This window comes from Netta rufina, assembly GCF_964035555.1.
Source record: "Netta rufina genome assembly, chromosome: 6".
Taxonomy (NCBI): domain Eukaryota; kingdom Metazoa; phylum Chordata; class Aves; order Anseriformes; family Anatidae; genus Netta; species Netta rufina.
The window spans coordinates 7,808,261-7,827,367 of record NC_140129.1 but is presented as its reverse complement, the minus strand read 5'-3'; the positions used below and the strand labels follow the sequence as shown (position 1 = coordinate 7,827,367).

The window sequence follows — 19,107 nt, the reverse complement described above, 5'->3', positions numbered from 1 at the left end:
CCCCCAGGGTCCCCAGACTCCACTGAAACAATCAAAATATACCTCAAACCCCACAGGAACTGCTGCAGGGAACCCCTCAGTCCCACAGAGCCCCTAAGCGCCACAGGGACAGGTGCAAGGTGCCCATGAACTCCCCACATCCCTCAGAGACACAAAATGGCTCCCAAACCCTCACAGGGCCCTCAGAGTCCCTTGGCATTAACTGAAAGGAGCCTCAAGCCCCACAGGAATTGCAAACCCCACAGGGCCCAACACATGGGATCCCTAAACCCCACCAGGACCCTTAACCTCATGCAGCTACCACACAGCCTAAGCCTCACAGGGCCCCCTAAACACCACAGGGCCAGCCAAACGGTGTCCTAAACCACACAGCACCTACAAACTCCAGGCAACCAGGTAGACAGGGCCCTGAAATCACACAGCTCCAGCAAAAAGGCATCCCCTAAACCTCACAGAGTTCCCAAACCCCACAGGAACATTTGCAGGGAGTCCCAGAGGATCCTTAAAACCCCCCAGAGCCAGCAGCAAGGCACCCACAAACTCCCCCGTCCTACGTCCCTCAGAGCCAGCCAAAATGGCTCCCAAAGCCTCAGAGGACCCCTAAAACCCTGCGATCCGGCCCCACACGGGGACTCAGACCACGACCCAAGCCCCACACCTCGCTATAGGGCTGGGACTGGGGCTGGGCGCTGTGGGGCGGCGTTCCCCGGCCCGGCCTCCTGCAGCCTCCCGGCGGCCGCCGCCATTTGGGCGGGGCGGGCAGCGAGCGGCGGGCACCATGATGGCGCAGCGGGCTCTGCCCAACCCCTACGCGGACTACGATAAATCCCTGGCCACCGGCTACTTCGATGCCGCCGGGCGGGTGAGTGGGGCCGCGGTGACCGGGCTGGGTGAGGGGGGGGAGCGGCCGGGGGTTGCCGCTTTGCCCCGGCCGCCCGCCGAGTCCCTCCCAGCGCGGCCCCGCGCCTGGCGGGGGCTGCGGGGAGAGGCCCCTCAGGCTGGGGGGTGCCCTGGGGGGGCTCCCAGGGTGGGCTTTCTTAAGCAACAGCAAAAAAAGAAGTGGGCTTTCTGGTCTTTTTTTTAAAGCAAAATAAAAGGTTTTGGGGTGATCTCGGTGACTGTGTTTTGTACCGAGGGGCTGTGTGGCAGGGGGTGGCAGCGGGTGAGGGTGTGTGGTGTCGTGGTCCTCGTATGCCCGTGGTAAGGTGAGAGCTCGGCCGCTGTGTCCTCCTCCAAGGTGGATGGTTATCGGAGCATCTCCTGTGGCACTGGCAAAACCTGAGGTCACAGAAACCCTTTGCAGGTTTTTTGCTCTTTCTGGTGTGGTGGCCCAGCTGTTCCTGAGAGGTTAAAGACCTGACAATCCTATCCCAGCAGAGCTTTCCAGAAAGAAGAAGGTGCCCAGGACTTCTAAGATAGCTTCCAACCTGCCCATCTCTGGCCGTGGTTTAAAGCCAGGACAAGAAATTATCTTCCTCCAGCATGGCTTTGAGGCCTTACAGGTGCTGGCACTGCAGCCTCAGGGCAGGGCATGGCCCTGGTGGTGGTGGGGTAGCAGTTGCTGGCAAAGACTTCTTGGATATTTGCTAGGAGGTGAATGCTGCCAGCAGCTGGAGAAAATTCCTGGTGTGTGCCCCCAGGCGCTTTCACACGCGTTCAGCCATTTACCAAGACCTTCCCGGTGTGCTGATGTTGCCTTTCTCTGGTGTTTCTTGATTCTGCACAGCTGACGCCTGAGTTCACGCAGCGTCTGAACAACAAAATAAGGGAGCTGCTCCAGCAGATGGAGAGGGGCCTCAAGTGTGCTGACCCCCATGACTGCACGGCTTACACTGGCTGGACAGGTAGGGTGGCCCCCTGGGCACAAAAATCAGCCATCTGCTCAGAAGGGAGCTCAACCCCTCTGAAACTGTCCTCAAGGTTAGGCTAAGTCAGCCCCTGTTTCTTTGTAGTTTGACGACAGCAGATTTGTATCGTGAATGGCACTTCTCCCGCATGATGGTTTAATCTGTTAAACCAAGGGGTTGTCGTTCAGTGACTCACCTTTTTTTGGCAGCAGAACTCAAACTGCAAAGGGAGGACCATAGCATTGCAAGGTAAGTAAGACTAGATCTTGAGTAACAGTGCCACACTTCTGCAACAAATAAAGCGAGAGGATTGAGATGCATCTTCTTGAGAGCAAATATTGGAGCCTTCGAAGAGACTGGCTCCAAATATGGCTGTGCTGAGGGTGTTTATAACTACTACTCTGTGAAGTACGCCTATGTGCATAGCAGGCCATTTTCCTGTAAGGGCTTCTTGCAGAGTGGCAGGCATGACCTTAGAGCCTGAACTAATGTCCAGTCCATCTTTTTGGCTTGGGCTGAGTTTTATCTTGTGACGATGTTTGATTGTCAAATTGCACTATTCCTTCTCCCCAGGTAGTGTCCCTCCACTCAGCCAGGGCTTGTTCTGCTCTAGGAGCTGTTAGAGGGAGCAGAAATGCAAATATAACTATGAATGGAAGCCTTCTTCGCACAAACCCTTCTATCCTAAGCTTCCAGGAGTTTGTCTTTTTCCCGTGGTGCATTTTCAACCTGTTCTTCCTACTTTAGGAGCGTGCCCTACCTTCCCCACCCTATTCCTACCCCCTGGAGGCAGGGAGGACACATTTCTCTGCCTCATCCTTTTTGGCTTTTGGATTCTGCTGTGTGCTTTGTCAGCTTTCAAGGCGCTTCTTTCTGCGCTGTGCCAGGCTCTAGGGAGGGATCTTGGGATAGGTGCAGTTACTTTTGTGACTGCTGAAGGATTTATTATTTTTTTTTGCTGTCATGGCTTTTTTCTTTATTTTCCTCAATACATTGTGATCCTAAATGGCAATTTTCCATGCTGTAATCTGGGCATGGCTGGTTTGTGCTTAGATGCAATGGAACTTGATGCCAACATTTTGCTAGAAGAACAGTGATCATTGTGTTGATGCTAAGCTAATGTTGCAGCTTGGTGAAAGCAGTGCCAGAAATGGCTGCTTGAAAATTTTGGTAAGGTAAACAAGCAGTAAGACCACTCCAACACAGTTCATAAGAAATGCTACCATGCCGCTGTTGAATTCCAGCGTGGGAGAAGACTATTGCGTGTTTTTCTTTTTTTTTTTTTTTTTTTTTTCTTTTCATTTGCTGCTTGGCAGCACTTTGCTGCTGCTGTGTGTGAATTTCTGTTCAGTACTGGCTGAGCTTAATCTGGGAGAGAGGAGTTCAGCCTTCCCTCAGCTCCCTTTGTGTGAAGAGCACTCTGGATGTGATGATGGCCTTCAGGTATGATGATGCTGCTTGGCTTGGCAGCAGTCTACCTCTGGCCAGAGGAATTCAGGAGGTAAAGCAGGACAGCCAGCTGGAAGTCTGCAGGGGAAGGTAAACACTTCCCTTTTCATAGGGTGGCCTTAAGGAGCCTCATGTTGGAAAGTGACAGTGGCTGAGTTCTGGTAGGATTTCTGCTCTCTTTTTTTTTTTTTTTAATTTATTTTTTTTATTATTTTGGAAAGCGGTTTCTTGAGAGGCATTTCTCTTTTTTTTTTCCTCCCTGGGATCATTCCTCATTGGGCATACAACATTCTTGCCTTGGCTAATAGGATTAGAAAAAGCCTGTGGACAGATTTCCTGCGGGTCACAGCCAGAGAAGTGAAGTTTGCAGATATTACGCTGTATGTGAGTCATCCTCCTTTCTTTTCTAATCCTAGCTATATTAATTTATTCAGTGCTGGTTTCCAGAGAGCAAATTAATTGGGCCAAGACAGCAGCTTTTTCCCTTAATTGCTTAAGTAGAAGAGGCTTGTTGAGTATCTTCTCATGTAAATCATTGCCCAGCAGTCTGAAATCAACCCGCACTCTTGTGGCCGCTAATAAGGGAGATTTGAAATGTGCCTCTCTTAGCGTAAACTCTGTGTGAAATGTAACATACTTGAGCGTACTACATTACACCCTGTAATACACAGCATATGCTGGCATTTTGCTTTGGTGCCTATTTCTTTCCCAACACACTTGAGAGCCCTGTTCCCCCACACAGCCACAGCTTCTTGGCACGTGAAGTTGGAGCGGAGGGAAGGTAGGACTTGCATTTTCAGCTCAGAGGCAGTGACAGTGCACTTTGGATCCAGATTATGCAGTGTACAGCTGAATGCCCTCAAAACACGTTTGAATCTGCTTGTTACGGTTTCATTCAGTTCCCCGGAGAGATCAGGGCCCTGTAGGCAAAGCCTGGTACGTGCCTGGCTGTAGAGCAGGCTCAGCTGTTGTGTTGTTTTCTCTTATAATCAGCTTAGCTAGACTGCTGCAAAAGTTTTTGCGGTCTTAATCTGTTTCACTGGTACCAAAGTATTGACCGAGGGAAGGTAAACTGCCCGAAGTTAGTTTTGAATCAGAAGCGGTTCAAATCCTTGCAGAAGTATGCTGCTCTTGCCTGTTGTCAAACATGATGATGCCTAAGAGTTACAGGTATGTGGTGGTCTCCTTGTAGCGCAGGAGGCTGTGCTTGAAAGACCAGCTAGACTGGCAGGACAGATGGTGGAAAAGAAATGGAACAAGTCTGACTTCACTGCTGGCACCTCTTTGCTGACTGCAAAAGCTGGGAAGCTCTTGAGTCTGCTCCCTGTTGGCTGTTGATGTCCCAAGATGATGGGGTGGTCTGCCCTCTGAAATGCTGTGGAAGGGAGAGATTCTCCTGCCCGCCCATTTTGCCAGTGCTTTTGGGATTTGTTTCCCATGCAAGCATTCCCTTCCTGAGCCATGTACTAGTCATGGCTTTAAGAGCTTGAGGGCCTTTGAACCAAACCAGTGAGTCCAGGTGGCTTGCCCCTGCCGCAGCTTTCAGCTGGCCTCTGGGCAAGTGGAGCAGAGAAGGGCTGAGCTGCCTTTTGAAAGGACTCTTCAAAGGACACGCCAGATGAAAGAAAAGCCACTTAAGAACGAGTAGAAATTCTGACTGTACCAGTTCAAGAGAGGTTCTGGGAAAATGCCTTTTGTTCACTTCAATGTGATATCCTAGTTTTAACCTCATAACCCGGAGAACTTGCATCCCTTTACAGCTCTGTTGAGAAAAACAGAAATGCTCAGACAATCCCTACAGAGTAAAATGCAGTGGGGCTACATTTGAGGAGAGAAAATGCTTTGTGTCCCCCTCATAAGCCACATCCTGCCAGGTGCCTGGTGGGCAGTTTTTGTGCAGTCTCCATTCTTGGAGATGCTAAGTGTTAGACTGGGCAAGGCTCTGAGCAATGAGGTGTAATTTTGAAGTTGGCTTTAATTCCGGGTGTTGGATCAGATGACCTCTGTATGTCTCTTCTAACCCAGCCTCTTCTAGGATTTGGTGATGAGGTAAAGGGTATTTCGGTTTGGGCTGGGTTGTTTATTTTTTTGATTTTTTCTCAGAAGGAGAAAAGTAAGTTTTACAAAAGCGTTATTACCAGGTTTTCTTGTCGGAGAATCTGAGGCATCCTGAGAGACACCCCATATCCCACAACACACTAGGAAGGCAAGCTGCAATAAAATGCACCTGTGAGCCCCCAGGCAGTTTCAAACACAGGACAATAGACCCTCTATAGAAGACAGCTCATTTTCCCATTCAACACGCCTTTGACATGAATTTGTGAGTGTGAAATGACATCCCACACCTCTGCACCAGAAAAGATGCTCATTATCCTTTGAGCTGGGCAGTAGAGCTTTTCCACCCCCTCCGTAACTTTTACCCCATGCCTGACTCATTAAAATGTCATCAGGTTTCCCACTACAAACCATCAGGCTTTCTTGCTCCGTGCAGAGATCATGTTGTGCTTCTTCCCTCTAGATTTGACATCCTGCTTTAAGGGTACTGCCTGGCTGAGTGACCCAGAAATCTCCTCCTGTACCAACCTGGGGACCTCTGGGAAAGGCCCACGCTGGGTCAGCTGCTGGTGTTGTCCAGCACCTGAACGGGCAGCAGCTTCCCCACAAAGGGAAGGAGGCACGTACAGAGCAGTCTCATGGGCGTCCCCCTGCTGTTGTCAACAAGGGGACTGCAGCAGAGCTGACACCCAGCAGTGCTTCCTTCTCACCTTCATCCAGCACGAGGGGGAAGCTTTGTCTCACTGCTGTCTCCTGCCAGCAGAACGGTTGGCAGTGGTGGTGCAACCCAACAGAAGGAGCCTGGGGGCAAGTCCAGACAGAGCTTTACTTCGTTTTGACCAACAGAATGGTCATATGGTAGAGAGAGATTTTTTTTTTCAGCCTGTTGCAGCACTTTAGCTCTCCAGCAAGAACTTGTCTTCTGTCTACAGCAATGTCTGCTCTGCTGGAGGCAATGGCTTCTAAAATCAGGACCATCAGCATTAGGTGATTGATGCAAACACATCTGTTCCCACTGTGTGCGTTTAAGTCTCCTCCTATGCCTCCCCAAAAGAAGCCTTTAACACAAAGCAACCCTCTACATCTGCTGATACCGGATGGCGAGAGGAGGGAGATGCTGCTTACAGTCCTAGTGAAGATGTTAAATAAAGAGGCTTTGATGTGAGATACAAAACTGATTTTTGCCTTGTGATTCTCTGCAGCCAGCAGGTGTCTCGGTCATTCTTTCTCCAGTGCATTGGCTCCCTGCACCCTAGGGATGGCAGTTTTGGTGATCAGAGCCCTGCTAAAAGGATGTGCTGTCAATAACTCACATGTTCACCGCTGTCCTGCACCACCAAGTGATGTCTGATGCATTCTCTGTCACTTGTGGGTATGCAGCAAGGCCTTACACTGCAAGGAGAAAAAAATGTAGTCTGGAGAAACTAGAGAGAGGAAAGACTAATGATAACACAGAACAAAGCCCATAAATTTTTGGCAATAGCAGCAGATGACAGCTGCAGTGTGGCAATTCTGCTGGGAACAATCGGGGGTCTCAGAGGTCACAAAAACAGGTCACAGGCACTTCCAGCTGTGACACTGAGCACAGACCTCCAAGGTGCATGGTAGTGGAGCAGATCCACTGTCTACAGGGATGCGATGATCAAGGATGCGATGTGTGTATGGCACAGAAAGCATACCAAAAACCCATCATGTAAGCCTGCCAACCCTACAAACCTCACAGCTGGGGTGAGGAAGGTAGCGGAGAGGGCTTGAGGCAGAGTTGTGGGTTAACTTCTGCAGAGCAGCACAGCTTACTTGAGCCAATTCCATCAGGGGAAACTCTGTCTGCAAACCGCACTGCCTCTGAAATGACCATCTGCATCTTGGCAGGCAGGTCAGTGTGCAACATTTCCCACACAGGTGGCTGCGTTTGGTATCCTTCTACGTGCATCTGTAAATACCATGGTTTTGTGCGTGCTTCTGCTCTCTGCTGGTTTTCCCTACTTGTGGGCTCGCAGGTAGCACTGCCTCGTGCCCTGCTGATCGTCCTGGGAGCATGAGTTCCTTGAGGCATGAGTTGAGAAAATTGTCTTTAGATGCAGTTTGACAGCTTTTCTTTTTTAAAGAAGAAGGAAAGACAAATGATTTGGGCAAGCAAAGCTTTTACTCCCATCCCTTAACGTAGATGAATGTTTTTTGGAGTCTTTTCCAAAAGAGCGATTGTTAGAGAATGCTTGGGCTGGGAGGGAAGGAGGATGAGAAATGTTTAAAAGAGGAGAGGCGAGGAAGTCAGAGGAAAACAATGGTGAGACATTTACTTTCTCAGAATTCGGTCCTAGCATCATTCTTGGTGTGGGTTACGTACGTAATTAGGGTGGTATGATGGCGGTGGGAATAGAAGCTACTTAGAAAGCAAAAAGTTGTATATTAAAGCAGATAACTCAAGAGTGCAAGTTGTGCTCAGACAGCTATCAGGCCTATTAAGAGCCTAGAGGCTGTGCTAGGTGCTAAATAAATCAAGGAGAGTTGCTTTGCATTTGCTGGCTGAAGGAGGAGGGTTCTCCTTAAAGCAAGGCTTCGTGTCCACGTCCTTATAAAGCTGAGTGATGGTACCATGCAGCTGGGCTTCTCTCCCTGGAAATACTGACACGAAACTGCTTTGAGAGAGGACAAGGTTATTAACTTCAGCGGGAAATGGAAATTTGCCCTTAATATACATGTGAAATTGAATTGTCTGTAGCACGAAGCTTTGGAGATTACCTGTGCAAAATGAGAAAGTGATCTAAATTTAAAATTGTCCTCGGTACCGTAGAAAGTAATTGTGCAGCATGTTTCTTCCTACCCTACCCCTCTTGCAACACCAAAATCTGCAGAGGTTGGCTCAATTAATTTAGGCTTAAACACAGAATCTGTGGCTTCACAGAAATAGTTGCTGGTGAGGAGAGAAAGGAGCCTTTCTCAGAGGGATACAGACCAGTAGCTTTCTCCAGTGCATGTTTGAGGATGCTTTCCAGATCAGAAGGATGTTTGAACGTGGCAGACCTTTCAAATGCAGCTACATACTAAAAGCTTCAAGAGCTGGATGAAGGCAGGGCAGGCAGAGCCCAGGGACAGCAATTGCTGCGACTTCTTAGTAGCAGAGCTCTTTCTGTAACTGCCCACCCCACTCAAAACATCCAGGGAAGACCACGCAGCCATTTCCAGCGTTCCAGGTAGCTTATCTTTTTCAGACCAGGGCTACTCTTGACAACAATGTGCAGCCTCTTCTCTTTTGTAGGATGCACCAGCCCCTCTAGTAGGGCTTGGGACCTGCTCATCAGCAGCTGGTCTCCACAGATGTGTAGCAGTCTTGCTCATGCTTCCCAGTGGGAAGGGAAAAAATAATAATAATAATAATAAAATTAAAAAAAATAGAGCCCAATAGGATGCTTCTCAGTGCTGATGATGTGTCACTTTAATCAGATCCAAGCTAAGGGACCCAGCCCTTCACCTCCTGGCATGGGAAGGAGCAGCTGAGACAGGCAAACAGCTCAGCACCACTCTGCCACAAGTCCTGTCTTGCCTGATGTTTTCTGCTGTTCTGGTGGCTTGTTTTGTTTTAATTTCACTGTATTGCACCACAGTCCCAGGCACAGTTTGTAGGTTTAGGTGGCTTTGCCTAGGTCTCCTCTTCTGCTCCCAACTACTAAAACAGCATGTAACCTGTGTTTCAGAGGCTCTGCTGTCCTCCAGGCCTTCCTGGGTCAGACACTGCTGTTTGTCTCCACTTGCAGCCCACTCACGAGTTGCATGAGGCACAAAGCAGGAAAAGAAGGTGTGGATGCTGCCGCCGGGGGTTATGCCTAAGATGAGGCTGAGGGCCAGGCTTTTAGTGTTAAAACAACCAAGATGCAAACTTTTCTGAGGGTTACAATCTTAGTGTTCCTTCCGCAGGCATTGCCTTGCTGTACTTGCACCTCTACGATGTGTACGGAGACCCAGCCTACCTCCAGGTGGCCCAGGAGTACGTGAAGAAGAGCCTGAGCTGCCTGACGAAACGATCCATCACGTTCCTGTGTGGCGATGCCGGGCCTCTGGCAGTGGCTGCTGTCGTCTACCACAAACTGCAGAACCAGAAGCAGTCAGAAGACTGCATCACTCGGTAAAATGCCTGGTTATGTCTTCGACCTGACGTTCATCCTGCACTTGCTTGTAGAACTGGTCTGGGCTTGTTCCAGGCCCTCTCCTCCAAGCCTGAGTAGATTTTGGCAGTCTTAGAGGCAGGGAATCCATTCACATAGCAAGGCAACGCAAACGTCTGCCCTGAAGAAGCTTGCCTGGCTGGGGCTGCAGGTAGGGGAGCAAGGATAGTGCTTAGCTGGCATTGCCACTTCAGAAATAATTCAGGTAACACTGGGAAAAAATTGCCCAAATTAAAAAATAAATAAATAAAACTAACGGGAGGTTTGGGATTTTTTTGGAACCCTTATTAAATTTAGTTTTACTGCCATTTTGAGGAAAAGGAGAAATGTGTCACTTGCTTCCACTTACTATTTGTTAATTGGCTTTGACTTAGACCTACGATTGACAGCATCCTTTTCAACTGCTGAATGCAGCTGGTTATGATTCATTTATTTCTATTTCCTGCCTTCCTTCAACTGTTTTCAGATGTATTTTTGTTGGATACTTAAGAAAAAACAGGACATAGAAGCAGTCCTACAATCAGATCAGCAAATGGCAGAGGAAGGAAAGAAAAAGAGAGGAGGAGATTGCAGTTGCAAGCTTTTCTTGCTTAAGGGAGATAAGTTTGAGAGGGTGAGAAACAGCCCTGCACAGAGGTGCTGTTCATGAGTGGTCAGCACACAAACAAGACAAAACCCAGGCACTTCAGAATGACGCTGAATGTCCTTAAAACAGCCATGAGCACATCATGCATGATACGGATTAAAAACGTCAGGAATGGCTATCTGAGGGTCCAGTATGACTTGAGCACCCCGTTCCCACTCCTTCAACTAAGAATAGCTTCTCATTTACACAGATGTGGTCAGTCTGAAGACAGATCTCCCTTTTTTATTCTTAAAATACTCTGTGCTTTGGATTTTCCTTAAGACTGTGTCCAAGTGATGAATCTCACTGTGATTAATGTATTTGCTAACAAGGCAACTGATCTGCCAACTATTAGCAGCCAGTTGTGGTCAGTACATGAGCCCCAAGTTATGGAAAATCCGTGATCTTTCTTGCTGTAATCTCCCCCTCACATATTCCTGCTGTTCTGCTTACAGTGTTGTGGCAGAATGGAAACTGGTGATTAATCCTGCACTGCCATCTAATGGCATAATGAGGGCAGAGCCTTGAAAATGGGTTTCTTCATACATCTGAGAGGAAGAAAGAGAAAATTGTGGCATTTTTGAAGGAACATTTACGCTGTCCTTGCTCTACCACCAATTCCCAGAGCAGTTAGCCTGACCATGCTACCTTTAAAAAGAGAGTATTTCTCTTTGAGAAGTAGTTCCCTTGATCAAAGCTCTTCAGTGGGTTTTGAATATGCTGTTTAGTTACAGAAGGGTTGCTAAGTTATGCAGTGCCTGGAAAGTGGCCTTCTGTTACCGCTGTGGGGAAGGAGAGCCTCTCTCCATTGTGTTCTGCCTTTTAAAGCGCCTCATCTTCAGGTGCTGAGGAGAGAATTCACCAGCCAGGTTCTCCCTGCAGTGGGAAAGACAGGAGCTTACTTTTCTGCCTTGCTCTTGCCTAAATGAGTTTGTGACCAAGAAATGTGCTTTTATGCTCAGGAGAGTAACGTTTCAGGGCAGCCCATTTTCCGAGACCGTGTGAAAATCGGAGCTGTGTTCCAGGAGCTCTTTTCCCTGCTGTCCCCCCCAATTCAGCAGGTCAGCGGTGTGCTTTTAGAGCCAGTGGCTTATAAATCCCCCCTCTTGCTTTGCAGCTGCCTCACTTTCCCTCTGACCAGACACTAGTGATTTCTGGCAGTTGAGATAACAGCCTGATCTGCGAGCAGTGGCTCTTTCTTTCAGGGCCCTTTTTTTTTTTTTTTTTTATCCCCCTCACACCTGAGAAACACGTTCGGACTGTAGTCTGTACAGCAGCAGCCTGGGTATCTCACTGCACACATGCTGTGCAGCCCTGCCCCGTGGATCTAAAAGGACAGCAACTGCTGGCAAGCTTCTCCCCTGATGGCCCTGGCTGGGAAGGCAGCTAGAAGCAGAAACGTGAAGGGAGCAAGAACAGTAGCTCCAGCTGCTCCAGATTTCCTCAGTAAGAGGAGATTTTACATCCACACTGCTGAAAATCCTTAGCATGGGTGTTACTTTTTATCCAGCCACCCATTGCTGCTGTTGCACCTGACATTTTCCTGACATCCTCGGAGCTGAGCATCATCACCAGCCAGCATCTGTTCCTGCCAGCCTGCTGCTGGGCACTGCCTGTCTGCTGAAGCGCCGCCTTCCTCCTTGGAAGCCCTCCTTGTTATCTGCTTTCCTTGGATGTGGGGACAGAGGACATGGGGAAGCAGCAGGGCTTTCCCTTCAGCCCACGCAGCTGGGAGCAGGATCCCTGCCAGACAGGCTTGCCAGGCCCCTGGTTATTCCTAGCCTCGTGTGCAAAAGCTGTCTCTTGGGTTTAATCCGTAAGAAACCTCCCCAGGGAGCGATGCAAGAGGAGACAGGGCCAATCCACCTCGAGATGTTGTTCTCTCCTTTCTCCTCTGATATCTCTGCTCACTTTGAGTCCAGTGCCAAGGGAAACCCTCCTGCCAAAAGGAGACAGAGCCCAGTGTCCTCTCTCTGCTCTGAGGGTACCTGGGACATTTGCTTGCCTCTTCCCCTCGCAGCACCTCGTTCTGCCTGGGAGCAAGGGCTGCCAAAGTGCATCTTCTGTTCCTCACGCTGCTGTGATGGGGAAACCCTGCACACAGTGCTCTCCTGTTTTAGCCCTTTCCCTCTTGCAGCTGTAGCAGGAATCAGCTGAAGAAGCAGCCTTGGAGCTGCTTTTGGTGGTGTTTCAAAAGTGATGGCGTTTTTCGGAGTGCCATCATTTCTCTGCCATCATTTCTTGGAGACGAACAGGAAAATAAAGCCAGAACCAGTCCCAGCCCTGCCTGCTGCTCTGACACGGCAGGACCTCCAGCCCTGAGGGCAGTGTGCAGAGGGGCAAAAAGGAAGATTTGTGCTGAGAGTGAATTGGACTATGGAGTACCATCCTGAAGAGCTCTGTCACCATTAGCACAACGGGAATATCACCAGCTTCGCAACACCATAACTGAAATGGCTCAGAAAGTTTCAGACTCCAGCAGAGCTCCCACTCTGCAGCTGTGGGCTAAAGCCTGGTGCCAACCCAGCAGTTGTCATCGTGGGGCTGCCCCACAGGCAGCCCACAGCACTCACGCTCCCCTGAGCTGCCCACTGTTGTTTAACTCTTCCTAGAGAAGGCTTCTTCCGTGTCCTACAGAAGCTTGATGTTAAACAGCATGTCCAGGTGCTTCTCCCCACCTCTTACCTAGATTTCTAGCTCCCGCCACTGACAGCGTAGCTCTGGAGCCCTGCAGGCATGGCAGTAAAGAGGCTTTGCTGTCAGGACTTTGGAGAATAAGGGGTGAGCTTTTCTCACATACCTGCAGCACTAGCCTGACTTGCCAGCATGCAGCATTGCAGGGAACTAAACAGACTAAAGCATTAAGCCAAACAAAAAGCAGAGGAGAAGGAGAGATTTTGTACCCTGCATAACTGGGATGCTGAGACACGGGGACTTGTCTGACAGATCTCAGGGCGTGGGCAGGAGTGGGGGACAAACTGTTTTGTTTTGTGTTGTGTTTTTTTTGGTGTTTGTTTGTTTTTAGTTCCAGTCTTACAACTTGAGTACATGGCTTTGATTGTCCTCTGATCACCCTCGTGAATTTTTCTTTATAGTTTGCTCCACCTACACAAGGTTGACCCCCGAGTGCCAGACGAACTGCTGTATGGCCGCATGGGCTACCTGTATGCACTGCTTTTTGTGAACAAGCACTTCGGAGAGGAAAAGATCCCTCAAAGTCACATCCAGCAGGTACTGCGGCTTCTCAACAGCAGAGGCTGAATTAGCCACCTGCTGATTCGTTAGCTGTCTCTTCCCATCCCACTCACCTTTGAGCAGGTAAAAAATCAGTGCCAGATGCAGACAATTCTGGCAACAAGTGAGAAACCACCTTGAGGTTTCCCTCCTGCTGTTCTTTTTAAGAGAAGCAGCAGTACATCCCCCTCCTCCCCCCCTCTCTCTATGTAAATGCCCGGACTGAATTGACATCACTCTCACTCCTTCAACCGTGCTCCCCACTGCACCAGGGGAGTAAAGCAGCTTTGTTTTTTATCAGGATACCCATTGTGCTGGCTCCAAGACAGCAGCATTTCCCTCACCCACATCTCTTCCCACCCACAGGTCTGCGAAGCAGTTGTGGCCTCTGGAGAGAGCTTGGCCAAAAGGAGGAATTTTACTACTAAGAGCCCGCTGATGTACGAGTGGTACCAGGAGTACTACGTCGGGGCAGCCCACGGCTTGGCTGGCATTTACTACTATCTCATGCAGGTAAGAGGCACTTGGAGGGGAGAGGCTGGTAGCACTTGTTTCACTTTCCTACAAGGAGGGGCTTCTGAATAGGCTCAGGGCGGTGTCAGGCTAGGCAAGACATCTTTATAATGTATTTCCCTTTGTTGGTATCTGGGGGCTTTCTGCGTTATTTTGTTGAGTTGGTTACTTGGAGCAATCTCAGATCGTTACAGAACAATAACCTGTAACAAAAACATGGTGAAAGAGATCATATGCATAGAAGAACAGTGGGAAATGCCTTCCAAGGTCAGGCCTTCTATCTAAATGTTAAAGTTGTGGGACTTTTTACTTCCATAAAGCAGCTGGGAGCTGCGGTGCCTTTTTGCTTTGAAGCTGCCTTTCTTACAGTTTTATACAACTCAGCAGAGTTCTGGGAATCTTCCCTGCCCTAGCTCTGAAATCAGCGTGATAATTCCCCTGTGTGGGTCACCTTGTGCATAAATTTACAGTGCTTAAGCTCTGTAATAACAGCAATAAACAACATTGCATCTTCAAAGCATTAAGAGTGCCCACTGAGCAATGCAAATTATTTTAACATAGCAAGGTTCATAGATATAGGTGTGGGGGGTTTGGAGTATATTTTTTTAGACCTAACTCACAGCAGGTGGAAAAAATTCACCAGGGCTTGAGCTTTTTTTCACGTTTGAAGTAGGAGCCTCAAAGTTAATGCCTGTATGCAGGAGCGGAGTTCCTGTGAATTTAAGTCTCTAACATGACTCAGAGAGTAAGGGGTGGTTGGTGCTTTTGAAGCAGAAGGAGCTTTGCAGAAGAGGATGGGAGGTGATTATTGCCCAGGAGTAAAGAACAGCTGACTGGGGGCAAGGAAGACAGCAGTGTGCTGCTGTGCGCTCAGATTTGCACTGAGTTTTAGGCTGTTTTAAAAATTGTAAAGTCTGAGTCTCCCATAAAATGCCGTGCTGTGTGAAGCACAAGGAGCCTAGACGAGCTGAGCATAACGTACAGAAACCCTTGGGGGAAGCAGACAAGGGGCACACAGAGGAGGATGTTGGACTCCTGTCTCCAGTGCTTTTACAGCACAAGTATTGACTTCTTATTTCCAAGGCATCAGCCTGGGAACAGCGTGATCCCTAGATTGGAGTCCTCCTTGCAGCCTGCCACAGGAGGTCAGAGCTGTGCAGTTTTCGTACCAGGCAGTGTCATTTGGAGGGGAAACCGAAGCCCCTCCCTTGCTCTCATCTGAGGCCTTGCAATTACCTAGAAACATCTGTGAAAACACAACATCACCCCTCTGGAGGGGTGGCCCAGCAGCTCTGAGCTGAGGTGCTTGGAATCATTCCTTGTATTCACCCTTCCTGCTGTTTTTATACAATTTATTTTATACAATTTACCTCTTTACTCCAAAGCTGGGTACCTGAGACTATTCTTCCTTATCTTCAGGAAAAGACTTTTCTTCTCTTGCTTTGAGGGCTGCATTACACTCTTGGAGAAGTCTTTGTTTTGGGGATACACGAGGTATCTGGGAACGAGTCCCTGCTGAAGGGCAGCCTGGGGCCAGGCAGGTACCTGGGACACGTGAAAGTCTGGGCTAAAGAAAACACGTCATTTACAAGGAGCAAGAAGGGACATAGGTGGCTTTGTTTCTATCTTTTAAGTGGATTTTGGACCTTTTAGGGAGAGACAGAAAGGTCTCCCGGATTTAACACTTTCTCTCTTTTAGCCTGGCCTGGGAGTGAGCCAAGTAAAGCTGCACAATGCAGTCAAACCCAGTGTGGATTACGTCTGCCAGCTCAAGTTCCCATCGGGCAATTACCCTCCCTGCATCGATGATACCAGAGACCTGCTCGTCCACTGGTGCCATGGGGCACCGGGTGTTATCTACATGCTTCTCCAGGCCTACAAGGTACCGGAAATCTTGCAAAGATCCTTTGGGGGCCCCTAAATGTGGAATTTCATCATGCAGAAAACATGCGAGACCCTCCTGCCTGAAAGCAGGATGGCTTCTTACAAAGAAATAACATCATCACCCCGCAGGGCCCACTGACTGACCCAGTTCATGTTTTAAAGACTTCATTTTTGTTAATTATTTTTATAATTAAATTGTTTTAAAAATTATTAAGTTAACGTTTTTAAATTTATTTCTGAAAATAACCCATCAGTCTTGCAGGGTGTCCCGTTGCAGGTGGCTGATGGTGGTAGCTAATTGAGTGGTAAGTAACAGTCACACAGCTCCATCCATCACATCCAAACATCCTCCAAAACAGGCAGTAAAGTCACACTGGTAGGCAGGAGAGGAGCTAATTAACCCAGGCCACCCCGCTCACACAGGGCTGCTCTCTCTGTGTGGAGGAAATTGCCTCAGCGTGGGGGAATATTTTGTGTCTCTACAGGTGTTTGGGGAGCAGCAGTACCTAAATGATGCCCTGCAGTGTGCAGAAGTGATCTGGCAGTACGGGTTACTGAAGAAGGGCTACGGGCTCTGTCACGGGACGGCCGGCAATGCCTATGGTTTCCTAGCACTGTACAACCTCACTCAGAACATGAAATACTTGTACAGGGCCTGCAAGGTGAGAGCCTGCGTGAGGAAGGGAGAGGATTATTCTCTTTTGCATATTTTACATCATGGCCTTTTCCTCTGAAACCTCATTTCCAGCATGGCAGAGGTGCAGCTAGCTCTGACCAGTTCCACCAGCATAGTCCTCGAGCAGTGCAGTCATTGCCTGACAGCCTGCACAGAAGGAATGTCCTGCAGAAGCCTTGTTCTGCAAAGGGTTAATGTGAAGATGAGGGTGGTATTTGTTTTACGACACATCTCCAGGAAAATTTATACGCTTTTTGTTCCTCTTTTCCCAGTTTGCCGAGTGGTGTTTAAGCTATGGTCAGCACGGGTGTCGGACTCCAGATACGCCGTTCTCACTCTTTGAAGGTAACCTCCTTTTCTGAGCTTGTGTTTTGCTCCTGGGCCTGAGCCAGTCCTGCACAGAAAAAAACTGAATGCATGATCCACTGAGGGCTTTGCAAAACTCGATAAAGAATGGGAGGGAAATTGTGTTCACTGATTTTACTCTTTCCCAGAAGCAGATTCTTGTAAGACAGGCCAGGAGCTCCAGCTAGAGGGAGCATCTTGTCCCCTTGGGCCTCCTGCACAGATTCTGCATGCATATGTCAAGGGGAATTCATTAATGGATGCAGGTCAAAGTCTGCCTTATGGTAGCCTGGCTTCTCAGGCAATCTCTCCTCTGTGCCTTTTTAAGGATGAAAATTCTCCATGGGCTTTCTAGTTCTATTTCAAACATGAGTGAAGAACAAGTGAGGCTGCATTTTTAGGCCTTTTTGGCTCCTGTAGCACTTTGTCACTCCTGCTAAAGGCTGAAAGAACTGGTTCCCCAGGTAACCTAAGTCTCCCCAGCTTCGCTGCAGGCCAGCAAACAAGGGCAGCTGCATCAGTGAGGATATCACAGGGTCCAAAGTTTTGCAAAGATGTTCAGATTCTTAAGCCAGGCAAAGCCAGAAGGGATGGGGCTGGAAGTGGGGAGACCCATCATGTTTTCCCAGGTGTTTTTTAACATTTGATTTATGTTAAATGTAGGTGGCTCTACCTACAGAAGTACATAAGCTGCTTGGGAAACTTTGGAAATTATTTTAGGTCCTTCTGAAAACATTTCCCTTTCTTCCGTCTTCCTGACTCATTCACACCCTGGATAACCAATAGCATTGGTGCTCATACAGAATCTCCCGAAGCTCATTGCCTGTTTTTTTCTTCTCAGGAATGGCTGGAACCATTTACTTTCTTGCTGACCTGCTGGTGCCAACCAAGGCCAAGTTCCCGGCATTTGAACTCTAAACCTGAGCTTGGCAGCTCTTTGCCTGAATCCTTCTGCACTAGGAAGAGCAGTTCAGCGCTGCTTTCTCCTCCTTCCAAACTCATTGTTGTTTACCTAACCGAACATCCACCCATCCCTCAGAGGGCACGCTAAGTTCTCTAATATTTCCAGTCATCTCATTGCGTTGTTTCAGTTTAAAACACAGAATGCAGGGTTTGCTGGTGTCTCTTGAAAATGTGGGGCTGCAGTCGGGAGCTGGGGGAAAATGTACAGTATTTTGTTGGCTACAAAGTTTTGCTATTTTCTGTATCCCATTTTCTGGGAGAAAGATTTATATTGAATGTAACTTTGCCTATTTAATTTATTTTTTTTTCTTTTGTGCTGACAAATAGTTGCAGGATGTTTGCCTTTGGAAAACAAAAGATGAAATACTGAGACCATTGCCCTGCAATATGCTTTTAAGTGTTTTCTTTCTGACTATCCATGGAGTAGGTAGTTTAGGAGCTGGGCTGCTCCATAAGAAGTGAGTATGACGGGCTGTGGAGTCTTTATATATGTTTTTTTTAATGTCAGATTGCAAGTGGCGCAGCTGGAACTGACAAGCCAAAGCTTCGTCCAAAATTTACACCTGTGCTTTATAGGCAAAGGCTATTATGTATAGCTCCTTTGTGCATTTTTTTCCAGTGACAGACGAATAAATAATCCACTAGTTTTTGTGCTTACTTGCTGTCTTGCAGAAGTCCATTGATCATTTAATGGAAAACTCCAATTTAAGTAAGCTAAGACTGCTTGCTGCTGTGGTTGCTGCTGCTTAGCTTTGAAAACTTATTTTGCAGTCCTTATTTAAAACTGTATGTGAATATTACAGGTGGCTGCCAGCAGCAGCATAGGAAAAGAAATGTATTCCACTGAGTCCTCTCAGTGTTTAGCCTGTTGCCTGTGTAGCTGTTGTTTCAAGGCTTTCTTTTAATAAGCTTTCCTGAACCTGGTTAATTTGAGTCACTTGTTACTGCTTCCTGGAGTTCAGTATGCAAAGTGTACCCATCCAACTGGAAAATCCGCCCTAGGTTAAATAGGCTTGACCTGTCAGCACACCGTATACTCGCAAGGGGTAAATATGCTTCCTTGTCCTTTGCTGATGCTACGCTAATTTGCAGCAGTTGGGGACCTGACCCCTTCAATCATGTTCTTAGCACCAAGCATGACCCAAGTACTGAGCACAGGGCACCTTACTGACTCCACTTCACTCCCTTGTGCTGTTTGATGGCAGCTCCATGGCCCGCACAGGGGTGGACGTGGGTTTGATCTTTCAAGGGTGCAGTTGGTGAGTGCCTGAGGGCACTGACAAGCAGGTGAGTGGCTACAGAGGGGCATGCAGCAGCAGCAGGCCGAGCCCTCTCCAGCCAGCGTAGTGCACT

The 19,107-nt window shown here is 48.4% G+C and overlaps 1 protein-coding gene across 1 annotated transcript; it reads left to right on the top strand.

The window, feature by feature from the left end:
• Nucleotides 1–745: 745 nt before the first annotated feature.
• On the top strand, nt 746–18,411 carry LANCL1 (LanC like glutathione S-transferase 1). The gene is made up of 9 exons (XM_084289683.1): nt 746–862; nt 1,727–1,844; nt 9,267–9,474; nt 13,235–13,370; nt 13,740–13,886; nt 15,586–15,768; nt 16,256–16,432; nt 16,719–16,791; nt 17,633–18,411. Exons 1-9 carry the CDS (start codon nt 779–781, stop codon nt 17,707–17,709), a joined length of 1,203 nt encoding a protein of 400 aa, XP_084145809.1. The 5' UTR covers nt 746–778; the 3' UTR covers nt 17,710–18,411.
• The last annotated feature ends 696 nt before the right edge of the window (nt 18,412–19,107 follow it).

Bases quoted from the DNA above. Each gene is read 5' to 3' on its own strand.
- LANCL1 (XM_084289683.1), top strand. From the start codon at position 779: ATGATGGCGCAGCGGGCTCTGCCCAACCCCTACGCGGACTACGATAAA. The intron at 13,887-15,585 runs GTAAGAGGCACT...TCTCTCTTTTAG, and splicing joins TTTACTACTATCTCATGCAG to CCTGGCCTGGGAGTGAGCCA. The intron at 16,433-16,718 runs GTGAGAGCCTGC...CTCTTTTCCCAG, and splicing joins ACTTGTACAGGGCCTGCAAG to TTTGCCGAGTGGTGTTTAAG.